The 21,995-nt window shown below is 51.0% G+C and overlaps 1 protein-coding gene across 7 annotated transcripts in view; it reads right to left on the reverse strand.

The window, feature by feature from the left end:
* The window catches only part of SH3PXD2A (SH3 and PX domains 2A), a 243,177-nt gene that overhangs the window by 133,623 nt on the left and 87,559 nt on the right, over nt 1–21,995 (reverse strand). For 5 of the 7 annotated variants that reach the window (XM_045040633.1, XM_019813773.3, XM_011287436.4 and 2 more), the window contains one exon: nt 19,369–19,444. In XM_045040633.1, coding sequence (XP_044896568.1) covers nt 19,369–19,444 — 76 coding nt within the window. Of the gene's footprint in view, nt 1–19,368; nt 19,445–20,001; nt 20,261–21,995 lie in introns of those variants that run through there. The other 2 variants (XM_045040634.1, XM_019813775.3) reach the window with 2 other exon arrangements.

A 21,995-nucleotide genomic window follows, 5' to 3' on the forward strand; every position in this document is an offset into this window, starting at 1 on the left:
GCCTTCTCATCTACCATGTGGGATTACAGGGCTGAGACACCAAGTGGAAGCAGCACGCGGGACAAGCACAGCACACAGAGCGGGGCACGCAGGAAGGGTCCGACACAAAGCGCCTGTTGTTACAGAGAAGGGAAAGGCCAGATCACTCCATGTCTGGCTAACAGCCCGTGAGTCGTACTGTGACCTTTCGTCTGTCTGACTCCCAGTCCATTTTCCACCCAGTAGCCCAAATAACATTCTTAAAATGAAACCTTGCTTAAACCTTTCAGTGACTTCCCAGTGCGCGGAGAATAAAATCTAAACTCCTTTCCGTGGCCCGAGAGGCCCCGCAGGGTCTGGCTCATGCCTCCTTCTGCAATCAGGTCTCATCATGCCAACCATGCTGGGCATCAGTTAATGCCACAGACACGCCCAGGTCTCTCCCACCACGGGGCCTGTGTGCATACGTCCCCTCTCCCAGGACACAGTCCCCATGGCCCTTTGCACAGATATCGCCTTCCATACTTCAGATGAACGCATGGGGAGGCCTCGGCAGTACTGGGTCTCTCTGCCTCTCTCCCAGCCCCTCCACTGTCTCCTCCCCAGAATTCACTGCGATGTGTAACGGTCTCACCTCTTTGTATGATGTCTCATTTACTATTGTATCCTCAGGGCCCAGCACAACGACTGGCACACAGTGGCCCCCAGTTGACATTTGCTGAATGGATGTGTGTGTGTGTGTGTGTGTGTGTGTGTGTGTGTTGACACCCTCTCGCTCTAGACTGTCTCTCTCATTTACACAGTCACATACACACACACACACACACACACACACCCCTGAGGGGACTAGCACATGTAGCTCACCCTGCCCATGCTGGGGGCCACAGGCGGGATGGGCTCGCCCTCCAGGACCCAGACAGAGTGGGGCCAGAGAGTGTGGTTAACTCAGAGCCCAGCATCAGGGCCAAGCTGTCCCCACCGTGTGGATGTGGGTGTGGCGGGCGTGGTGGGCAGTGGCTCAGCACCCTCCCTGTGAGAGCCAGAGAATAAAAGGCCCTATTCAGCCCCAGCAGCCCCAGCTCCTCCCTGCCAGGGGAGGCTGCCCTCAGGAAAGGGGACGGTGGGACGCTGGGCAGAGCTTTCCGGCAGCCTCTCCCTGTGGCCTGGCCCACAGCAGGGGCCAGTGGTGGGGGGCAGGCCAGGGGTACTGGGCCTCCAAGGCACAGTGACACAACAGAAAGGCCCAGCCAGCCCAGGAGGCTGTGGACAGGCAGGGGCAGCCCCGGTCCCAAGAGTGATGCTGAAAGACACAGTTTACTTCTGATGGTCTGTAGCAGAGGAAAATCCCCAGGATGTAGAGGCCCATTGGAAAACAGCCGCACAACCACAGGCCTGGCCGTGCCAGCCAGAGGGAAGTTTGCCTGGCTCCCTCTGGGTGGACACAGTCCCCCAAAGACTGCCTTTCTTGAGCTTTGGCTCTGTTGGCAGAACTGAGCCCAGTCAACTCTCTTCAGCACCCTCCCACCCACACAGTTGCTGTGGTTCCTCGCCCTCCGGCGAGGGTAGTGAGCGTCATAAAAGTAATAGGTAACATTCACCAAGTATTTGGTGTGAGATAAGCACTGTGCTATGTATTTTATATTTATTCTTTTATTTGATCTGATGACAGTCTATGACCTAGGTACTGGGTACTGTTGCCATTCCCATTTTATGGATGGGTGAACTGATTTTTGGAAAAGTGACCTGAGTTACCTGCCCAAGGTCACAAAATGAGTAAGCGGCAGAGCTGAAATTTAATGTGCCATGGCCTCTTTCTTTAGGCCGTCTGGAAGCGCCTAGGCTCTTAGTTTGCTCTATTCCTTCTTTTCTCTGTACCTTTTCTCTGTGTATCCTCTTGGTCTGCCTTCCCCAAGAGCTACGTCTTTTTTTTATTTATTAAAAAAATTCTTTTAATGTTTATTTATTCTTGAGACAGAGACAGAGTGTGAACAGGGGAGGGGCAAAGAGAGAGGGAGACACAGAATCTGAAACAGGCTCCAGACTCTGAGCTGTCAGCACAGAGCCCCACGCGGGGCTCAAACCCACGAACTGTGAGATCATGACCTGAGCTAAGTTGGACGCTTAACTGAATGAGCCACCCAGGAGCTCCCCCAAGAGCTACGTCTTAACCCCAGCCCAACCCCATGAGCACGGTCACCCAGCACCACTTACGCACTCACCGACAATCCAGCCTTTCTGAATGTAGGTGCTGTGCTGGGGGCCGGGGTGTGATGATGCACCACTCAGACACAGTCCCTGCTTCTCAGGGGATGCAGTCTGTGTGGGCATTGCGTTGCAGTGTTACCTGTTACAACGGGGATACACAGGAGGCAGGACAGGCCTGAAACGTGGTGGGAATGAGCCAGGGCAAGGGAAGGGGAAAGAATGTTCCAGAAGGAGGGAAGAGCCTGAGCAAAGGTCCAGAGATAACAGGATCCAGCTAAAGTAAAGTGAATGCGTTGGGAGGTTACGGGTGCAGGTTACGAGTGGTACTAAAAGAGACTGAATGGGTGACTGGAGTTTGATCACATGGACCACACAGAACAAAGCAGAGCCATTCAAGTTGTACTGTTTGAGAAACACCTGAGCTCCTGGACCGTCAAGGCCAAGGACCACAGTGTCTACCTGGGGGAGTGGGGGGAACACAGGCACCATCAGCCCATTCTAAAGCACTTCTCCCTCAAACCTTAACGCTGAGGGTCGGGGACGGCACGGCAGGGGGCGGGCCGCACACTTGGGCCTAGTCGCTGGTGGGACACTCGTAGCACAAGCTCAAGCCCGTGTTCTCACCAGTGTCGACAGCTACCACAGTCCAAATGGATCCTGGGGTTAAAACCAGGAGATCAGGTCATCATGTCCAGACCCCTTACTCTCTGGGGTCAAGGCTGAGCTCAGGGAGGGCCATGGCTTGCCCAACTTCACGAAGTGAGTTAGCAGCCAGGCTGGGACTCGGCAGGGCAGCTGGTCCAGCAGCCTGGTTCTGGGGTGGATTGTGTAGCTCTTGCACCGACAGGTTATATTCCCCTGGGCCCCGTACTCAGCTGTCTTTCCTACTTCTAATTTCTACCCCAATCCTAACCCCACAACAAGAGCTGTCACCATTGACACCATTTCAGAGGAGCCTGTGGTAGTCAGCCTCCAAGGTGGCCCCTGGTGACGCACACCTCAGGTCACTTACTTCACACGGTCCCCTCTCACACTGTATAGGGCTGATCTGTGAAGCAGCAGGACCCTGGGTGTCCTCCCCGTGGACAGGGTGACTTCCATGACTAGGTTGTAAAGGACATCGCAGCCCCCTTCTTGTCTTGCTCTGAGATCATTCATGTTGCAGGAAGCTGGCCACCATGTTGTAAGGACACTCAAGCATCTTATGGAAAGGTCCATATGGCAAGGACCTGAGGTCTCCTGCCGGCAGCCAGCACCAGTCTGCCGGTCACGTGAGTGAGCTGTCTTGCCCAGTGAGTCCCCAGTCACGCTTTGTGCTGACATCTGGACCGTCACTTCCCAAGAGATGTGGTATGAAAACTGTGCAGTTAAGCCATTCCTGAATTCCTGACCTACAAAAACTCTGAGATAAGAAATGTTGGCTATTGTTTTAAGCTGCTAAATTGGGGGCGGGAGGATGTAATTTGTTCCACAGCACGAGGTCACTGACCCAGGCCCAGCACTGCTCATGAGAGAGCCCCTGGGTTACCTGAATCAGACATATTTGGAACATTCAGGCTGCTTTCCGAGAGGAGGGAGCTTTGTTTTCTTTTTCTCTTATGTTTACGGCACGCACATAGCAAAAGGCTACACCATCGTTGGTCTATGTAAGAGCTGGCTTTGCTAGCAAAGAACTTCGCTGGCACTAAGCAAAATGCGGGTGTCATTCTAAAAAGGGTATGGGGGATGAGGCTACGCAGAGAGGCTGGTGCTACTGTAGAGCAATGCATCAGAGCGAGCAGTTCTCTACCTGCCAAGATGCACGAGCTCCAGGCATTTCTCCCAGGCAAACAAAATGCAGCGTGTCCAAGGCAGAAATAATGGATGAGGACAAGGAGGGAGTGTACCTAACTCCTGCCAGACTGCCACACCAGCAGGTAAGAATAAAAACCCCACTTACATTTTAAAGCATCCTGGTCTTAGAAAGAACTGACACACAATCTTATTACATTACCCTTGTTGACTCAAGATAGGCAGTTCTGGTCCCATTCAGTCATTCACTTGACAACTTTGTTAAGCAGCTACTACTATGTACCAGGTAACTTACTTACTTTCTTTCTTTCTTTCTTTCTTTCTTTCTTTCTTTCTTTCTTTCTTTCTTCCTTCCTTCCTTCCTTCCTTCCTTCCTTCCTTCCCTTCCTTCCTTCCCTTGCTTCCTTCCTTCCTTCCTTCCTTTCTTCCTTCCTTATTATCACCATTATTTTTTAATGTTTATTCATTTTTTGAGAGAGACAGAGTGTGAATGGGGGAGAAGCAGAGAGAGAGGGAGACACAGAATCCAAAGCAGGCTCCAGGCTCTGAGCTATCAGCACAGAGCCCGACGCGGGGCTTGGACTCACAAACCACGAGATCATGACCTGAACTGAAGTCGGATGTTTAACCGACTGAGCCATTCAGGCGCCCCTATTTCTTTATTTCATAAACATTTATATATGTTTACTATGTGTTAGGCACTGGTTTAAACCCTTTGAAAATATTAACTCACTTACTCCTTACAACAGTTCAACAAAGCAGATACCATTATCCCGCCGATTTAACAAGGAGATTGAAGTATACAGGTTAAGTCACTTGCCCAAGGCCAGACAGCTAGAGGGGGCAATACAGGGATTGGCACTAGACTCCACCCTCTTAACCAAGATAAAATCAGGCGCGGTTCCTGTTCTTCAAAACTCCAGTTTTGAAAATCCCCATGACCACAGAGGAAGAAAGCCCAGAGATACGTTCTGAATTTCCCCAGGTCACACAGTACTGAGACTAAAAGCTAGGGTCCGATTCCAGGCAGCTTTACTTTGCTCCACTACATGTATCTGCTCACAAAGCAGGTTTAGGAGAAGATGGGTGTGAGGGCAGTGAACAAGGAAGGCGTTTCTAGAGCCCAGAAAGAGACAGGGTTTCTCTAGGACCCACTGGCAAGTCTGGAGTATCCCGAGAGACCCCAAAGCAAATGAACAAAGCTCACTCACTGTCCAGGCCGTCATGATTTGTGACTGTCCGCTGTCTGCCGGTATTCATGTCTCCAGATATTTTGGGGGCAGTGTTATTTATAGACCATGTTTCTATTTATATTTTCATTGAATTCCTGCTAACCCTAGCTAGATTCTCCCCACCCCCACCAAAACCTAGAGAGAGAAGGATAAAAACTCATTCTCACCAAGTAAGTCAGGGGTTCAAAGGTGAAGGTCAAAGTCTTGGCTGTGTGTGCAGTCTTTCAGCAGGAGCCCTTTGCAGGGAAGCATTCAAGACAAGGGGGCTTTCTGCGCTTTCCAAAGGAAACAGGGGGTGGGGGGAAGGGCACAAAGCTGGCCTTATACAGAGGAAGCCATATTCTGTCAATGCAGTGGGATGTGAGGTGGGCCTACGAGACCTCTGTTTCCCTAAATGTTTTCTCTTTTGTATGATGTTTCATCATTGGACATTTATCCCTTTGGTCTTAAAAGCTATTAGATTGCAAAATATTGGGACTATGAGAAAACCCAGACAGTATCAAGTCCAATCCTAGTATTTCCCAGATGCGGAAACTCAGGCTCAGAAAGATCTAGGACTTGTTCTTATGCCCCCATGAGAACATATCTGAATGAATACACTGCAATCTACTAAAATGCACAGGAGACCCTCCTAATTTTGGAGGAAGAGCTGTCAGGAACAGCGAAGTAGGCTCAGAATTCCTCTCACACCAAGTTTTAGGAATGAGCAAGTAAAACCATGTGATGTTTCCTAAGGTTCTATTTGGTGCCCCAAATGAAAACTCTCTGGTTTAGGGCCACAGAGAGAAACAAAGGTAAAGTAGGATTTCTTTCTTCCTCAATTTTAGTTCCTTGTTGAACCATGGTTTACTAAACTGTGATGACTGTTGCTGCATGGTTACTTTATGGATATGTGTTTACAAAGCCTGCAATTTTTCCCTTCTGGTAACTATGCCTGCAATTCCAGATTTGGCCACTAGGTGGCTGGCTAAACTTGGGTAGGTTAAGTGAAAAGTAGCCGAAAACAATCTAATCTAGGCAAGACCTTTACCGTAGGAATGTGACACTTTATTAAGTGCCCAAAAAAGGACAAAGCTGATCAGTGTCTAATTGATAAAACCATACAAAGCTTGAAATATAGTTTAAAGAAATGCAAACACTCTAGTATAGGTAGTATTCCCACATTTCATATAGCAAACCTCCAGGCAGTACATCTTTGGTCAAGCTCACTCTGCAGCAAGCACAGCCAGGACATAGAGAATAGTGAGTGGTCAAGAGCTTGGAAGTGGAAGGACCTGGGTTTGAATCCCAGCCCTGCATCTTACTAGTTGAGTGGCCATGGGCAAGTCATATACCCCTTCCAGCCCATGACTCTTCATATGTAAAGCAAGTAGCTGTCATTAAATGAGGCAATATAAGCACAGAAACACTTTGCACGATATCTGGCACAAGTATGTACTTAAATGGTAGCTATAATGCTTAGGGAGGAATCTTTCCTTTATAACCAACTGTTTAATTTGCTAAACGTTCCAAGCGGCACACCATTTCTCAGGAAGCTGTTTGCAACTTTTCCCCTATAGCCAATTCCACAAAAAGTGATCTCTGGGCCACCTGCTAGTAAGAGAGAACAGCTTTGCCAGCCACATAGGCCTTACTAGCCATCTTCACCAATTACCAACTATTAAAGTTGCAAATTCATTTTTCAGATCAGAAAGAAGCAGCTGGGAGTACAAACCTTGCCAAGCAGAGAAGGCACCAAGTTAACAGTCACTCATTCATCTCAGTCCTGCTCCTTTGGCTCCCTTATTGTAGAGCTTAGGTTTGCTATAATTGTTTTATAGAGAAGAGCAAAACATTCTCCTTTTAAAAACCAGGGCCTGTTTGTCTGTTTGTTTTTGTCTTAACCCTTTTGCCAGAGACTTCTTCAGAGAGACCCAAGCACTTTTCCTGCTCCTAACCCTGCAGTATAACTGGACAGACAGACTTTAGACATACTTGTGCCGTGCCATCTTCAAAACCACAAGGGATTCACAGGACAGTCTCGCCCACCCCCAATCCAGACAGACTTCTGAAATAAAAACCTTAGCATCTTCTTGGCCCCAAACTTCACCCTGTCTTGGAAGAGTGGGGACTTACAGAGTCCTGACTTAGAGCTGATGAGGGAGTGTGGCTGGGGCCAAGTGTCCTCCAGGTTAGACTGGTGGTGGGGGACAGAGGCTATGCAGTAACTTACGCCCCCATCCCACAGGGTGCCAGAAACGGGTGGGCAACTCAGGTCTGCATAGCTCTTACCAAGTTACCTGTGTGAAGCTTGGGTCAGAAATTAATTCACCGAAGGAGGTTCAGTGGTTTATATTACACGGACGGACTAAACATAGCCATACACCAGGGAAGTCCTGAGGACAGAGTCAGCCTATGGAAGGGCATCACTGGACCTTAAAACAGTGCTTCTCAAACTTTCCTGTGCATGCCAGCACACAGCAGACTGTGATTTGGTGTATCTGGGGTGGGGCTAAGACTCTGCATTTCTAACAAGCTCTCAGATGATGTTCGTGCTATTCGCCTGTGAACCAAATTCTGAGCGGCAGACCTTGAAACGCACAAGACTGCGTGCACAACCTCACTCCTGGAAAGGCTCCAAGGAGACAGCTTAGCCTTTTTTGTCGAGCTCCATTCACCAAATCATCACCACGTATTAAGTGCTTACTGTGTGCTTAACAGGTAACATTTCATTCAATGCTCTCAACAGCCCCCGGGGAATCTCATAGATGAGGATTCTGAGGAGGTGCAGAGATGCTGAGTAAAGCTGGCCCAGGGTCAGGCAGCTCCTGGGAGGCTGAACACGGATCTGACTCAGGTTCACCTAGCTCTGAGGCCTCCAGTGCTGAAAGGTGACGCCTACCTGCCTCCACCGTGAAAAAAGCAGTTTCAAGTTCAGACAACCAGTGCCACGTAGAAAGCCCTGGTGTGAGTTGTGAATCTCGATCTGTCTGAGCCCAAGGCCAGGTTCAGGTCTGTCAGAACCACCATGCTGCTCTAGGGCTGGCCGAGCTGCGGAGTCACACGGCTTCTTTTGACAACGCAGCTTTGGAAATTTTCCCTGAGATGTGCCCCGATTCATTCTCGCTAAGGTAAAATCCAGCCCTTCTGCTCTGGCCCAGGGAGAAGCAGACGTGTCGCCCCTCTCCCTCAGACCCTGCCCCTGATGGGTAGAGGAGACCTAGAGCTGCCAGGCAAGCCCCACCCACCCCATGCACTTCCTTCTCTGCCTTGTGAAGGTGCGTTCAGGAGAACAGACTCCACCTTCAGGCCATGCCAGTCCCTCTGGCCCACTGTGGTCTGGAGGCCAGGCGGCCTGGGATCTGGGGGCCCCTCAGTGGACATCAGTCCTTGGAACAGTGCAGGTGAAGGAGAGGAGGTGTTTTCAGGGCCCAGAGCTACTGTACTGCTCGAAGCCAGGCGGCCTCTGGATGAATGGTGTGTCAGTTCATAAGCGCCTGGGGAGGCTCCAAGGGTCAGCTCAGTTCCTGCCAGGGAAGAGCTCTGGCTTGAGGCTCCATCCCTGGGCCGGGGTCCAGTTGGGGTGACCTTGGTGAACGGTGGAAGGGTCAGGCCAGGGACACTGTGGAGATCTGCCACCAGCGCCCCTCACCTCTGAAGGAGGGGCCTTGAGCTCCCTGTCAATGGGCCTCAGTGTTCTGCCTCCTCCACCACCACCCACTGACCCCCCTCGCACTCCCCACTGAATCCAAGACCCAGAAAACAGAGTGTCTAGTGCCCAGAGGCTCCTGGGAGGGAGGCTGGTGGCAGGCACTCCCCACCACAAAACATCCTTCACATGCGCCGGAGGCTTCAGCTATCTCAGAATGGAGGGAGGACATCATCCCCTTTCACTCCCAGGGGCGAAGTCCAAGGCGGGGATGTGGGGAGGGTGCTGGGAAGCACCGGTTGGCCATCTTGGCCAGGGTTGCCCTCAGCAGAACCATGCGCATCATCATTCTCTACTTCCCCCCTCACCCCCGGCCCTCAGCAAGGCCTCTCGGATGTTCCTCTAAAACAGGTCTCAGACTGACTTCTCTCCACAGCATCGTCCAGCCTAGGCCCCTCAGCTTAAAACCTTTCAGACACTTCCCACCACACGTGACAAATCCTCACCCCTCAGCGCGGCCCGTGACAACGGCACAGCCTGGGCCTGTGTGGCAGCCACACTGAAAAGTTCACACGGCCTCATCGGTCAGGCTTCTCACCGCACCACCAGGGGCCCAGAACCTTCTTTCTTCTCCCGCCTCAGTTGCCCTCCTGTTCTCACCTCTGTCACACCTGGGCTCAGGGAACTGGCCCCTCAGTCATCCAGACGTGAGTATGTGTTTACTGACAGTGCCCCCCTCCCCCCCGCCCAGGGCACAGCAGTCCTCTCTAAGCACAGAGTGAGGGCATCTGACCCTCATAAAAGAACACTTGGGCATCAACTAAGGAGATGATTTATTTTCACAGGGAAAGATCAGGAATGTCGCAGCCACCTGAAATCACTGGCATCTGGTGATTCTGCCAACACGCAAGGCGATCCCCGGTTGCTCTGGTTTAACTTCCTCAATCCTGTGCCTCACTGACTGGCAAGAGAGGCACCCGAACCCAGCGTGTGGACTCCCGCGTCTGGGCACGTTTTACTGCACGCGAAATTAAACGGACTGACAGGCCCGTGGAAAGACACACATTTCTGCTTAGATCAGAGGCCTCCTGAGGGAGGTGCCAGTCCATTCAGGGCTGAGGGTGTGGGTGGGTATTCAGCAGGTTGATTCCCTTCCGGCGTTCTCTGGACGAGGAAGACAAGTTATAACGAAACGGCCTGACCCTTTCCCTGGTCTCCAAGTGTGGGGATGACACAGGGGAACAGCTGAGGGCCCTGATCCATGTGTACTTTTGAAAGCCATCTTCCAGTGGCGGCCTGCTCTGCAAAGCCCCTTATTCCCGGCGAGAGCTGGCAGCCCTAGAGCTGAGAGCCTGTGAAGCTGGTGGCCCTGCCGTGTCATCACGGTGAAGGGGCCAGGGCTGCTCAGGCCCCTCCCCGCCTTTCATCCCAGATCAGCCAGCTGGGTTGTCAGCTCCTCAGAAGCCAGCTCCTTATGACCTCAAGTTTCCATGGGCAAGAAGCCGCGAGAGGTGCCACCGGGGCTGAGATGCGATACATAGGGCTGAATCAGCACAGGGAGGGAGGGTAGGCGGGGCGGGGGGGGGGGTGCAGACCAGAGGCAACCCCACAGCTGTGTCCTGCTGCAAAGCCGTCTGGAGGAATGGCAGGTGCACAGCACCAGAACTTCTCCCTTTGAGCCACACAGCACTTGCTCTGCACTAACTGCTTGGAACGTCATGCCAAAGCATCGTTAACCCATTTGACAGATGAGGAAACTGACTCTGGAGGCCGTGGGTCAGGGTCGCACAGTTTATGCAAGCTTATGGAGTTGTCTCTTTCCTGGGTAGCTCTGCCATGAGAGACACGCTTTGGAGCTTCTGGTTTTCACAGCTCCTGTCTGCCCAGCTCTCTGTGGTGACTCCGTTCCCCCACATCCCCCACATGCCTCATCCGCTTCTTGGTAGTCTTTAAACACACGCCTTCAGTTGCACTCGGGTCATTGACCTTGCTGTCCCCTTAGCCTGGCGCCCGAAGCCCTCATTGCCCCTGTCACCTCTGCAAAGAGGCCCTTTTGACCACTAACCTCAGATGCCCCAGATCACCAGACCTCGTTATTTTTCTCCCTGGCACTTATCACTACTGGGAATGGCTCATTTATTTGTTTGCTTTCTGACTCCCCCACTGGAAGGTGAACTTCCTGAGAGCAGCGACTGGTCTACCTTGTTCTCAGCTGCATCACCAGTGCCTCCAGCTAGGCCTTGGAACACAGTAGGTGCTCAAGAAATACCTATGGCAGGAACGAACAATGCAGCTCTTTCTCGTAGCGTTCAGAACCAGCTGCCAACAGCAGGCCCCGAGAACCACCCACTCCAGATTACAGAGTGAGAGAATGACTTTGGGGGTGGGGGCAATAATTACAGCAAGAGAGGACCCAGCACTCCCAGAGGAGGTTAGAGGAAAGCCACGTTGGAAACAGTACACAGCGCCTCTTAGGCCTGTAATCTTGTCCATCTTCTTAAAACCCTGGCATTACCAGCAGACCCTATTTTTCCTACTCTATCACGTAGAAGGTTTGTCTTTTCCTGCCACCCAGGTCATCAGTGAGGCTCAGAAGCCTCTTGGGCACTCTCCCCCAGGGGCTGCCGTGTCTGCCAGTGTCTGTGACACGCTGCCTCCCTCCTGGCTTCCAAGGCCCTGTGGGGAGGGCTTTCTCAGGCTGGCGCCTGGTGTGGACACACAGAAATGCCTACAGCCCAGGGAGAGAGCCAGCTCTCCCCCACGCCACAGCCACGGACCAGCTCTAGCCGAAGACATCCCTTCCCCCTGCTTCCTTCTGTGCTTGAACAAACACCGGATCTGCAGCGCAGGGCCCTGGGGGGCAGGGAGAGGAAGGCCCCAGAGACTGAGCCTGCAATTCACCCAGCACCCTCCTGCACTGTGGCTCCAAACTGGCTCTTCATTAAGGGGCCGGTATGTAAACTGGCGAACCAGTACAAAAGAGCGGAGCATGCCTGCTGTCTAAAAATACACCCCTCTAAGCTCAGAAGATAATAAGACTGGTGGCGCCTACTTTGATTATGGCTCACTTTTATTCCTAAGCTACCCAGCTTCTCCAGGATCCATCAACTCAGGAGCACTGATGGCTATAGGTGGGACTAACTCAGCCATTAGGAGGAAGGGGCTTTCTAGAAGCTCAGAGGCCCAGTCCCAGCCAGCACAGAGACACAGACGGCTTGTGAGTGGGAGGAAACCTGCAGAGTGAGCTCACCTCTTTCTGCTCCACTGCATGGCTTCTGAAGCCCCTTGATCCCTGGTCACAGTTGTTTGCTTTTTACATCAGCAGCTACACTGTCTACTTCACTCTGTAATGACCATTTCCTCCCAGGGAGCCTCCTTGGACTGACAAACTCAGGATACACAGGAAATCTACTCCAAACCCAGGATGGGCAACAGGAGATGGATTTTCCACAACAGTCTTTTAAAACAAGGCAGAAAGTTCCATGTAAACAGTAGGCTGCCCTGAGAGGCTGCTGAGCCCACCATACTTGGCCCAATGTCCTAAAGATCATCATTTCTGTCCACCCCTCCAAAAAGCAGGAGACCCCAGAAAGCAACTAATACACTTGTGAGATCATCTCCCTGGCACTCCTGCATTTCTGCGTGTCTTAACAACAGGGCACTAACTGCCTTTTGTTCTGGATTACCTTTTCAAAGGTGTTTGTAAAGAAACAGATTAGAGGACAGAGGTAGCGTCTTGCTCCGGAGTAAACAGCAGGTTTGCATATAGCCTTGGGACACAGAGATAGGGCGTGTCTCCAAGGAAAACAGGGTAGGTTTGCTTACTGCCCGCTATAAGAGATGTGGGCTCCCTGAGATCTGGCTTCCTCTCCTATCATGTAGCCCACAGGCATTCGTCTGGGCACACAATTCACCCCCACAGGGCCTGGAGGCAATGGGATCTGACGCAAATGTGCCATAATAAAGCCTTTTGTCTGACTTGGGAGCCTCATATTTTCTACTGGCCTCCACGAAAGTAGGGAAAGCTAACTGTTTGTCTTGCAAATGTGATCAAATCTCAGATCTTTTGCCATTCTTGAGCAGAGTTCTTCTGCTCCTCCTGGGGGTCAATGCTGCTGCCCCAATACCCATGCTCCAGGTCTGCTCTGTGTCCAACAACCTCAGAAGGAGCCCGAAGTTATCCCAGTATATGGAAACCATGGAAAGAAGAATTTATTTCCAAAGAAGGGGTGCTCTGCTTTGCAAAAGGATTGATCCCATGACTCTTTTAAATAGAATAGTATTTAGGACAACTGAAAGATGATGTGATTTGTCCCACAGAACTAAATTTGCAGAGATTCTCAGGAATATGCCTTAATGTAAAACAAGATTCACTTCTGCTTTCCACTTGGAGATAGGAATGCCAAGAAGTCAGGCCTGGGAGTGGAGCTTCTCAGGGACTATTGTCAACCATTGCGTCCTTCTGAAAGACCAGCCAGCATGCCTGCCCGCTAGCACTCACCAACCCCTTACAATAAAAATCCTTTGCTCACGTCTTTAGCTTTGGGAACTGACTCCTGCCAATATCAATTTCCTGGCTTTGATAATGCACTGTATTTACACAAGACATTACCACTGGAGGAAGCTGGGCACTTGGTACACCCCTTGGTGGCTGTGTGATGGTAGAAGGTGACTTGACTTCTCCTTAAACTGGGATAGAGTCACCTACCCTGCAGTGTGGTGGTGGAATTGGAGGGGAGGAATGTGGAGTGCCTAGTAGTTTTGCAACATCTTGTGAGTCTGTTTCAAAATACAAAGTTTTTAAAATGCTGTGACTTAGGAAAACCAAATAGGTAATCTTGGGAGACTCATAATTAAATGAAGACCGTGCTCTGAAAGCCTGGGGCTATCCTGTTTGTAATTGTATTAAGATAATAATAAACTAAGCTGTTTAAGTGTGGAAAAAAAAATCAATTACTCAGCTGCAGTGACCTCAGGACACTCAATAGAATGAGAGCACTTACAGGTCGCCTGAGTCCCCATGAGGTTCAGGTCACTCTCTGCCCCACGTAGTGCACTCTTGAAGCATAAGATAGCGATGGAAGCTGGAGGGACCGCTGTAGTGCTGGGTCCTTGGGCAGAAACTCCCAGGTCCCTAGTCTGGAGGATATGGAACCAACAAAGTGGGTGGGGGAAAGTTTCCAGCTGAGGCTGGCTGGGGCAATTCCTCCCTGCCCAAAAAAGGTACAGGGCAGGGCAGGAAGGAGGACAGCACTACTACTTAATGGCTAAGTAGTGGGGGAAACTGAGTTGATTTCTTTCTAAAATGGGATAATGCCCCCATACCACGCCATAAGGACTGGAGAAAAGGGTTGTAAGAGGGCCCAGCACAAGGCCAGACACACAGAAGGGGCTCAATAAAAGGTATCCGTACATAAGGGAGAATGTCCAATTTGTCATCAACCAATGAGTCTTAAATGTTTTATTTTTTTAAGTTTACTTATTTGGGGATCCAGAGCACAAGCAGGGGACAGGCAGAGAGAGGGAGAGAGAATTCCAAGCAGGTTCCCCACTGTCAGCACACAGTCCAATGTGGGGCTCAATCTCACAAACCGTGAGATCATGACCTGAGAGGAAATCAAGAGTTGGATGTTCAACCGACTGAGCCACCCAGGGGCGCCCAACCAATAAGTCTTAATAAAGCACACACTATGTGTCTGGCCCCATGATAGAAATGTGAGAGAACTAGATAGGGGCCTTGTCTCAAAGGGAGGCCATAAAGGTCAGTGAAAACAGCTAGGGGTATCTCCCTCTCTCTCACCTAATGTGGGGTTTGGAGGCCCAGGCATGACTGGAGGGATTCCTTCCTCTTCACCCCTTCACTCACTCCCAAGGCATCAGGCCCAGGCATAATTCTCTGCCTCTTCCTGCCTGAAAAACCACCTGGCTTTTTCCCAGAGATGCCTTGCTGGAGAACCACCTGTCCCACATGAAGGTCATAACTTCTCCATGCCCCTCCTGCGGGCTCTGCAGGCCTCACAAACACACAGATGGGCCAGGGCATAGTGGATTTTCACTTCTAGGCCCAGAAAGTAGGTTCTAGAGCCAGTGGAACAAGTGGGTTGTGGACAGTTCCCCTACAAAGCCTTATCCAGGATTTGATCGCTATGCAAATGTGAGACCACTGGTCTGGCAATTGCACCGGCTATCTGTCATCACCTTGTTGGCCCTGCTCCCAGCCACCCTCCCCCTAAACCGACTCTAGCAGTGGTGCAGGACAGTCTCCTGGGATGGAGCCTCTGCCTCTGGCCACGGAAACCCCAGACCCTCGCCACTTTTCAAACCCACAGGCTGACCCTGAACGCAGGCCATACACTACTCAGACACACCACAAACTTGTGTCCTAGATCCTGAGATTTATGGCTCATGTGTGGGATTTTTTATTTTTATTTTTTTTATTTTTGTTTTTTGCTAGGATTTGACTGGCAGATGAGGGCTTGTTAACCATGGGAAGCCACAGATTCCCTCTCTTCTCTCAATTCCTTTGCTTTCTCTGTCACTTCCACCAGCCAGTCAAACTTCCACGAGCCCCCCTGGGCCAGGCACGACAAAGCAAAGCAGCTAGCTAATGCTCCAAACACATCCCCTGACCCCAGGCCCCAGAAATGCCCATCACATCTTGGCACCTGGGAAGCTAAAATCGAGACTGTTCTGGAGATAATGGGTGTTCTCTGCTTTCTCCCCCTGGGTGTTCCTGGCTCTGAAAAAGGGCTGGCAGAGCTGCTCCCGAGGCTGGCTGCTAAGCCTCCTGAGGGTTGGAAGAGTGAAGGCAGCTGGTGTGTGTGTCTCAGGTTCTGCTGAGTCACGCTGTCAGGGCTGAGCCTGCGGGAGTCAGCAGGTGACCTCGGCTGCCTCCCCAAAGGCAGGACGTAGAAACAGAGACTTAACTGGTGTTAGATAATACAGTAGATGTTGGCCCCTGCCCGCAACCCCTTTACTAGCACATGCTCTCATCCCTCACTGCTGTAGGTGTTCGCCGCTGGGGGCTCACAGCTGCCCCTTCTCCAAAGGCATGTCCCCTGCCCTCAGCCCACAGGGGCTATTTGCCCACACTCCACGACCTCTGGGGGAGAGGAGGCCTCCAGAAAATGGATGACCTATGGGGAGTATAGAAGGTGTCTCCGACACTGGGATAACTCTGGTGCCATCCACCTTGGGCTTCTTCCCCTGCCCTGCCCTGCTTCTCTCACTGCCTTGGGATGTGCACCTGAGAGCAGCCCTCCAAGTCACCCGGGTAAGAATCCTCATCTCAGTCTCTACTTTTAAGGAACCTGACCCAAGACAGGAAACATTCCACATTGCGCTTCTCTCTTCCCCTCTCCTCTTGGGTTTGGGGCAGGTTGGGAACCCTCGTGCCCACGCGGCTCTCCCTAGTTTGGTTCCGATTGCGTTGGCTTCTTTTTCCTTGCTGTCCAAGTGAGGGAGTGGAGCATGAAAGGGTTAGGTAGTTTCTCATGGGCAGGGGGGAGCGAGGCATAGGCCTGGGAGCCCCGGGATGGGATTCCGCACGGCCAGCAATGCCCATGCCAAAGCCCTGGAAAGTGAGTGAACAAGAGAGAAGCATCGGAGAGGAAACCCCACTGTAGGCAGAGGAGAAAAGCAGCAAAACAGGGGAAAGACAAGTTCCCTTGGATGGGATGGGGGCCAGTCAACCTCATTCCTCTCTACAATGTCACCCACTGCACACAGGTCCCATCATGTGGGGGCCAGAAGGGATCCTCTGTTGGCCTTTCCCAGGAGATGGGGGTGGCCATGGGGGCAGCAGACTTTCTTTATTCACAGCTGCCATTTATTGAGCAGTTGCTATGGGACAGGCTCTGTGCAAAGTGCTGCCCATGAATTCTTTTACCCTCACCACAATCCTTTTAAGAGGAAATTGAAGTTCAGAGAGAGCCCCAGTGCCATAGCAGTTGTGGGTTATCCTCCTGGGGTGGCTGATGGGGCCTGAGGTCAGAGATAAGGTTCTGGTGCGGGTTACACCTCCTGCTGTGTGGCCTGTGTGAGTCTGTTAGTCTCCCTTAGCCTCAGTTCCCTAGTCAGTAAAATGGGGATAATAACCTCACTGGGAGGAGCAAATGAGACTACACGTGTGAGTGTGCTATGTGAAAAACTAGGCGCGTTTCAGGAATTGGCAATAATTGGGTCCTGCTAGAGGCTAGCCACAGTTCTGAGCCCCTGAAACGTATGAATTCATTCTATCCCGCCAACAGCCCCATGAAGTAGATGCTAGTATCCTCCCTATTCTCCAAATGACAAAGCTGAGGCATATACAGAAGTTAACACATTTGGCAACTGACAGAGCCAGACTCTGGAGGGGAAGGTCAGGCAGGCCGTGTGACCCCCCAGACGTTGGGCTCTGGTAGCGGCAGGACAGAAGACTTGCACTTCCCCCACCCCTCCAAGCCACCGTCCTTGGAGGTCAACTCCAGGGCCCCCTCCTTTAGGAGTGCTTTGCTGCCTTCCTCAGCTCACAATGACACACTCCAGACACTCAGAACAGCACCGTGCTAGAGAGGGTCAATTCCTGCCTGCACTGGTTCCCTGATTAGGGAGTAGACTCTGCCTCTCTCATCCCTCTTAGTAGCTTGAAGGCTCCTTGGATGAAGGCAACACAGCTACATCTTCCCTTGACTCGCCAGGCTATCCCAGCCCCTAGCCCCAGGTAACTTATCCCAGGGCCTGTCATAGGCTGAGCCCCTCACTGCAGACAAATGATGACGAGGTGATATTTCCCTGGAGAACTGGCCACCAGTGGGAGAAAAAGCCCATCCCTCTCGAGGAAATAAGCAGCTTTCATGCCCCAAGGCCAAGCCCACCTCTGATACCAGGGTGCCGCCCTGGCCTCACGTTGGCTCTGGGACACTTGTGTCCACAGCATCCCAGCTGGGCTCCCAGGTCCTTGGGGGGGGGGGGGCAGAGCATCTGGAGTGTACTGGAGCAGCATCTAAGGTCATACACACCTAGGTGTTGAACATTCCAAATTCCCTCAGGACTCAGTGCAAAGCCAGGTAGAACACGGAAGTCCCCTCCGTTCACTCCTCGGCCAGTGACGGAGAAGCAGTCCTCTGCCTCCATGGAAGAAGCCTAGGGGTGAGATTCTCTATACCCCCACTGACTGGTTCCAATCTTGCCCAAACCGTGGGATGTGGAAGGGCAGTTCTTCCCCATAGCTAAAGTGATTGTCTGCAATTTTAGCACGAGACTCACAGGACTGCCAGCAATGCGCGTTCTTGCCTTCCGCTGCTTTAGCAGATGTGGGTGTACGAGGACCACCTTTCAGAGAGGACCAACTCGCTGAGGGCGGTGCCCCTGCATGTGTTTTCAAGTCACCAAGTAGGTGCTGACCACAGGCTGACGGGGTGTCAGAGAGTAATGAGACAGAGACCCCGCTCCTTGCGAAAGTCCCACTGACTTCGCCATTGCCGGGCCCAACAGCAACGGGGGCGAGGCCCACTGTAACCCAGCCCTGCTCCCTGGCCTGGGGAAAGGCAGAGGATCTGGGGTCAGGTTTAGGGCAAAGAGCCCCGACTGGAGAAGACTCAGCTCTGCCACGTTTATGAGGAGTTACTTAACATCTCTGAACCCTAACATCTTTATCCCTCAAGCAGAAATCAGAATATATACCTCAGTATGGACATTTGTATACAATAACAAAAAAAGCACTTTGTAAGCTATAAATTGTACACCAATTTAAGACATCATAGCAACAGTAGATTATGACACATCTGGGAAGTTTTCCTCTAAAGTATACACAATCAATTACCTTGAACATGTTCCAAAATGGTGTAGTGGCTAATGGCCTTTATGGCCAGAAAGACCCAGGTTCAAATCCTGGCTCTGCCAACTCACAGGTTGTATTATGTAAGCTCTCAGAGCCTCGGCTGGATAATGTGCCAGGAGGACCCAAGATCGGACATGGGGAGCGTGCTTAGATTAAGGGTCTCTATGATTACAATGGGATTAGTGGAAAGAGTTCAGCCTGGAGTTCTTCATCCTCTCATAGAAGACTTGATCTGTCTGTGCTTTCTGGAAAGAGGAAGCCAATGTCCCAGAGCCTAAGAAATTGCTTAGAAGTTGCATGGCCCGGACCCAATAGAGGTGGCCTGGGAACGGTGGGAGAGGTCCCTGTGGTGGCAGTGGCCTTCACAATCAGGGGCTTCCCATCTTCTGGGGAGTTATTAGTATGAAGATTCCTAGGCCCACCCTGCCTAGAATTTCTGGCTTAGTAGCCAGCCTTTTCTTCTTCTTCTTTTTTTAATGTTTATTTATTTACTTTGAGAGAGAGACAGAGAGACAGAGAGAGAAGGAGAGAGAGAATCCCAAGCCCTGACTCGGGGCTCAATCTCACAAACCATGAGATCATGACCTGAGCCCAAGAGTTGGATGCCACCGACTGAGCCTCCCAAGTGCCGTGTAGCCAGCCTTTTCTCAGCCTAAGAAATACTTCTCCCCAGGTTGCCTCCCATCCCAACAGTGGGGCCATCCAAAGCTTACCTGGAAGGAAGGGGATGATTCTCTGCTTGGGGTCCTTCTGGCCACCTTCAATGGGAAACTTATCCAAAAGCTGCATCTGAGAAGCCAGACAGACAGAGGTACAGGATTCAGAAGACTGGAAGAGCCCTCAGAGTCCCTTCCCCATTCCACTCCACTGCTCCAGGGCCCCACTGCCCTCACACGGATGAGTGACACCTCAATCTCCTATTTCACAGACGATTAATAAACCACATGGGGCATGAGAGAGAGGAGGCCAGAGCTCTCTATGCATCAAAGGGGTGTCTGAACAATCTCAAGGAGGCGTGGGGGCATAGAGAGAAGTATCTGAAGATGCCCCCTCTTGAGAACAGGGTAGAGACCAGCAGGCTTTCTAGGCCAGGCTACAGGTGGGGTTTCCAGAGCCTTCCTTGGGCTCAGCTTCTTTCATATGTTATCTGCTAGGTGAGCCCTTTAGCCACTGGCCATCTCAAACCATCTTGGGCCAGGACAGGGGAAGGCCCCACCTGATACTTCAGACAGACCACCCACCTTCCAGAACTGCTCTGCGGAAACAGACTCAGATGTTATTTTAATTATAAAACCAAACCCAGCCCGTTGCCCCCACGCTGTAAGACCCCCTCCTCCATTTCCTACCTTCCCACCCTGAGATTGCTGCTGTTTTTCCAGGGACAGACCCACCGGAAGAGTTTCCAGGGTTCTGGAGGAACAACTATTTTTTTCTTCTGCTATTCTGGGCTGAAATTCTGAATAAACTGGAAAAACACACAGGAGACAGGATGGACGAGGCCACAGCCCCTGTGTGTGTGGTTAATCTTCCTTCCAAGGCACAGGCTGAAGCAGAATGACCAGGGCAGGATCTAGCCCTGCTGCCCCAGCTGTGTGACCCTGGGCAAGGCATGGAAGCTTGCTCAGTAGGGCTTCAGGCCCCTCCTTGGTCAAATGAGGAAGATCAGTCACATGATATCCGAAGTCCATTCCTTCCTTCAGATATTTACTGAGTACCTACTTAGAGCACTGAACACCAAAAACATGGCCAGAAAGAAAAGCAACAAAGTCCCTGCTTTCAGGAAGTTTACATTCTAGTGGAGGGGGACAAACAGTAAACAAACAAATATGTATTGATAAATGTTATGAAGAACAATGAAGCAGGGTAAGGTGTTGGAGCACAACAGAAGTTGTTCCTTGGTATGGCGTGCTGAGAAAGGTCTTAGGAATCAGATGGCAATCTGGTAGAGACCGCAGGAGGTGGGGAAGCAAGCCACAAGGAAGGGAGAGAATGTTCCAGCAGGGGGAACGGGAAGTGCAAAAAGAGCCTGAAAAGGCCAGTGTGGCTGCTGTGGAGTAGAGCGAGCAGGGGCTGAGGTACAGGCAATGAGATGTGAGAGGTGGGCCGTACCACGGGGAGGACAGCTTAACTTCACGGCGGTGAATGAGCCATAGGGCGGAAGCAGGATACCAGGCAGGAGCCTAATGATGGAGGCTTGGACCAAAGTGCCAGTATGAAGGTGGCGAAAGTAGTCCTGTGCTAGATTTCACACGTGTGCATGCACCTGCGCTCATTCCCATCCACCCCACCCCTCACCCTCACCCAGCGCTAACACCTGATTTCAGGATGCTCTCTTGCACAATCATCATCCAACACACACAGGCACGCAGGCTATTTAGAGCCCACACGTGAAGGGCGGGTCATGGTCGGATTCCATTCAAAACAAGACAGAGACTGCACCATTATTAACTTTCACTTCCTGAGTACAGACTGAAATTTAACAAAAGCTGGCTCATGAGTTTTCAAACCTTAATGTTGTAAGTCTATCTCTCAAACATCTAATAAGTGCCTACTTCATGGAAATATACCCACCGGGACACAACACTATAAACCTGTACTTAGGATTTTTTTCCTTAATTGATACATTTTCAAACAAATTCAATACCCAGTAGAATTCCCATTTTCTCCTTTTCCCATTTTTCTCACCCATATTCTGTTCAGTACATTTTATTTCAGTATCACATAAAAATTCATGTCCACTGAAGGGAAAAACCAGAAATTACAGAAGCAGTGGGTGATCAAAAGGAGAATGAGAATCACTCATAATTCCTCCCCTGGAAAAAGTGACATTAATGTTTTAGGGTATATATCCTTTCCAGACATTCTTCCATGCATGTAAATAAAATAAGCTCCTCAACACTCTGACACTCTATAGTGAACATTTTTCCACATCAATGAATACTTCCATATCAGCACCACCATAACTAACTGCAACCTAGAATTTCAGTCTTTGGATGCGCCATAGTTTATTTATCTACCCTCCTACTGTGAATATGTAGGTTGTTTCAGACTTTACCATAGGTAATCGTGCTAGAGGAAACCTCCTTGTCCATGCGCCTATGCACACTTCCTTACTACTATTTCTATTTTTTGTTTCATTTTGTTGGGATCTGTGCATATTTAGAGGTGCCTTAAATCTTTTCTAGAAGAAGACTGAGAATAAATTGATGGATAACTAATATGTAGAGGCCAGGCCTACGGTCTCTCTGAGCAATGGCTCTATAGAATTTCTGAGGAAGAGTACAGAGATGTCTGAGAAGGAAGGCAGGCCCAGCAACGCGCCCTGGTGTGGAGTGGTCTG

The sequence above is a fragment of the Felis catus genome, chromosome D2, assembly GCF_018350175.1.
Source record: "Felis catus isolate Fca126 chromosome D2, F.catus_Fca126_mat1.0, whole genome shotgun sequence".
NCBI classification, from domain to species: Eukaryota; Metazoa; Chordata; class Mammalia; order Carnivora; family Felidae; genus Felis; species Felis catus.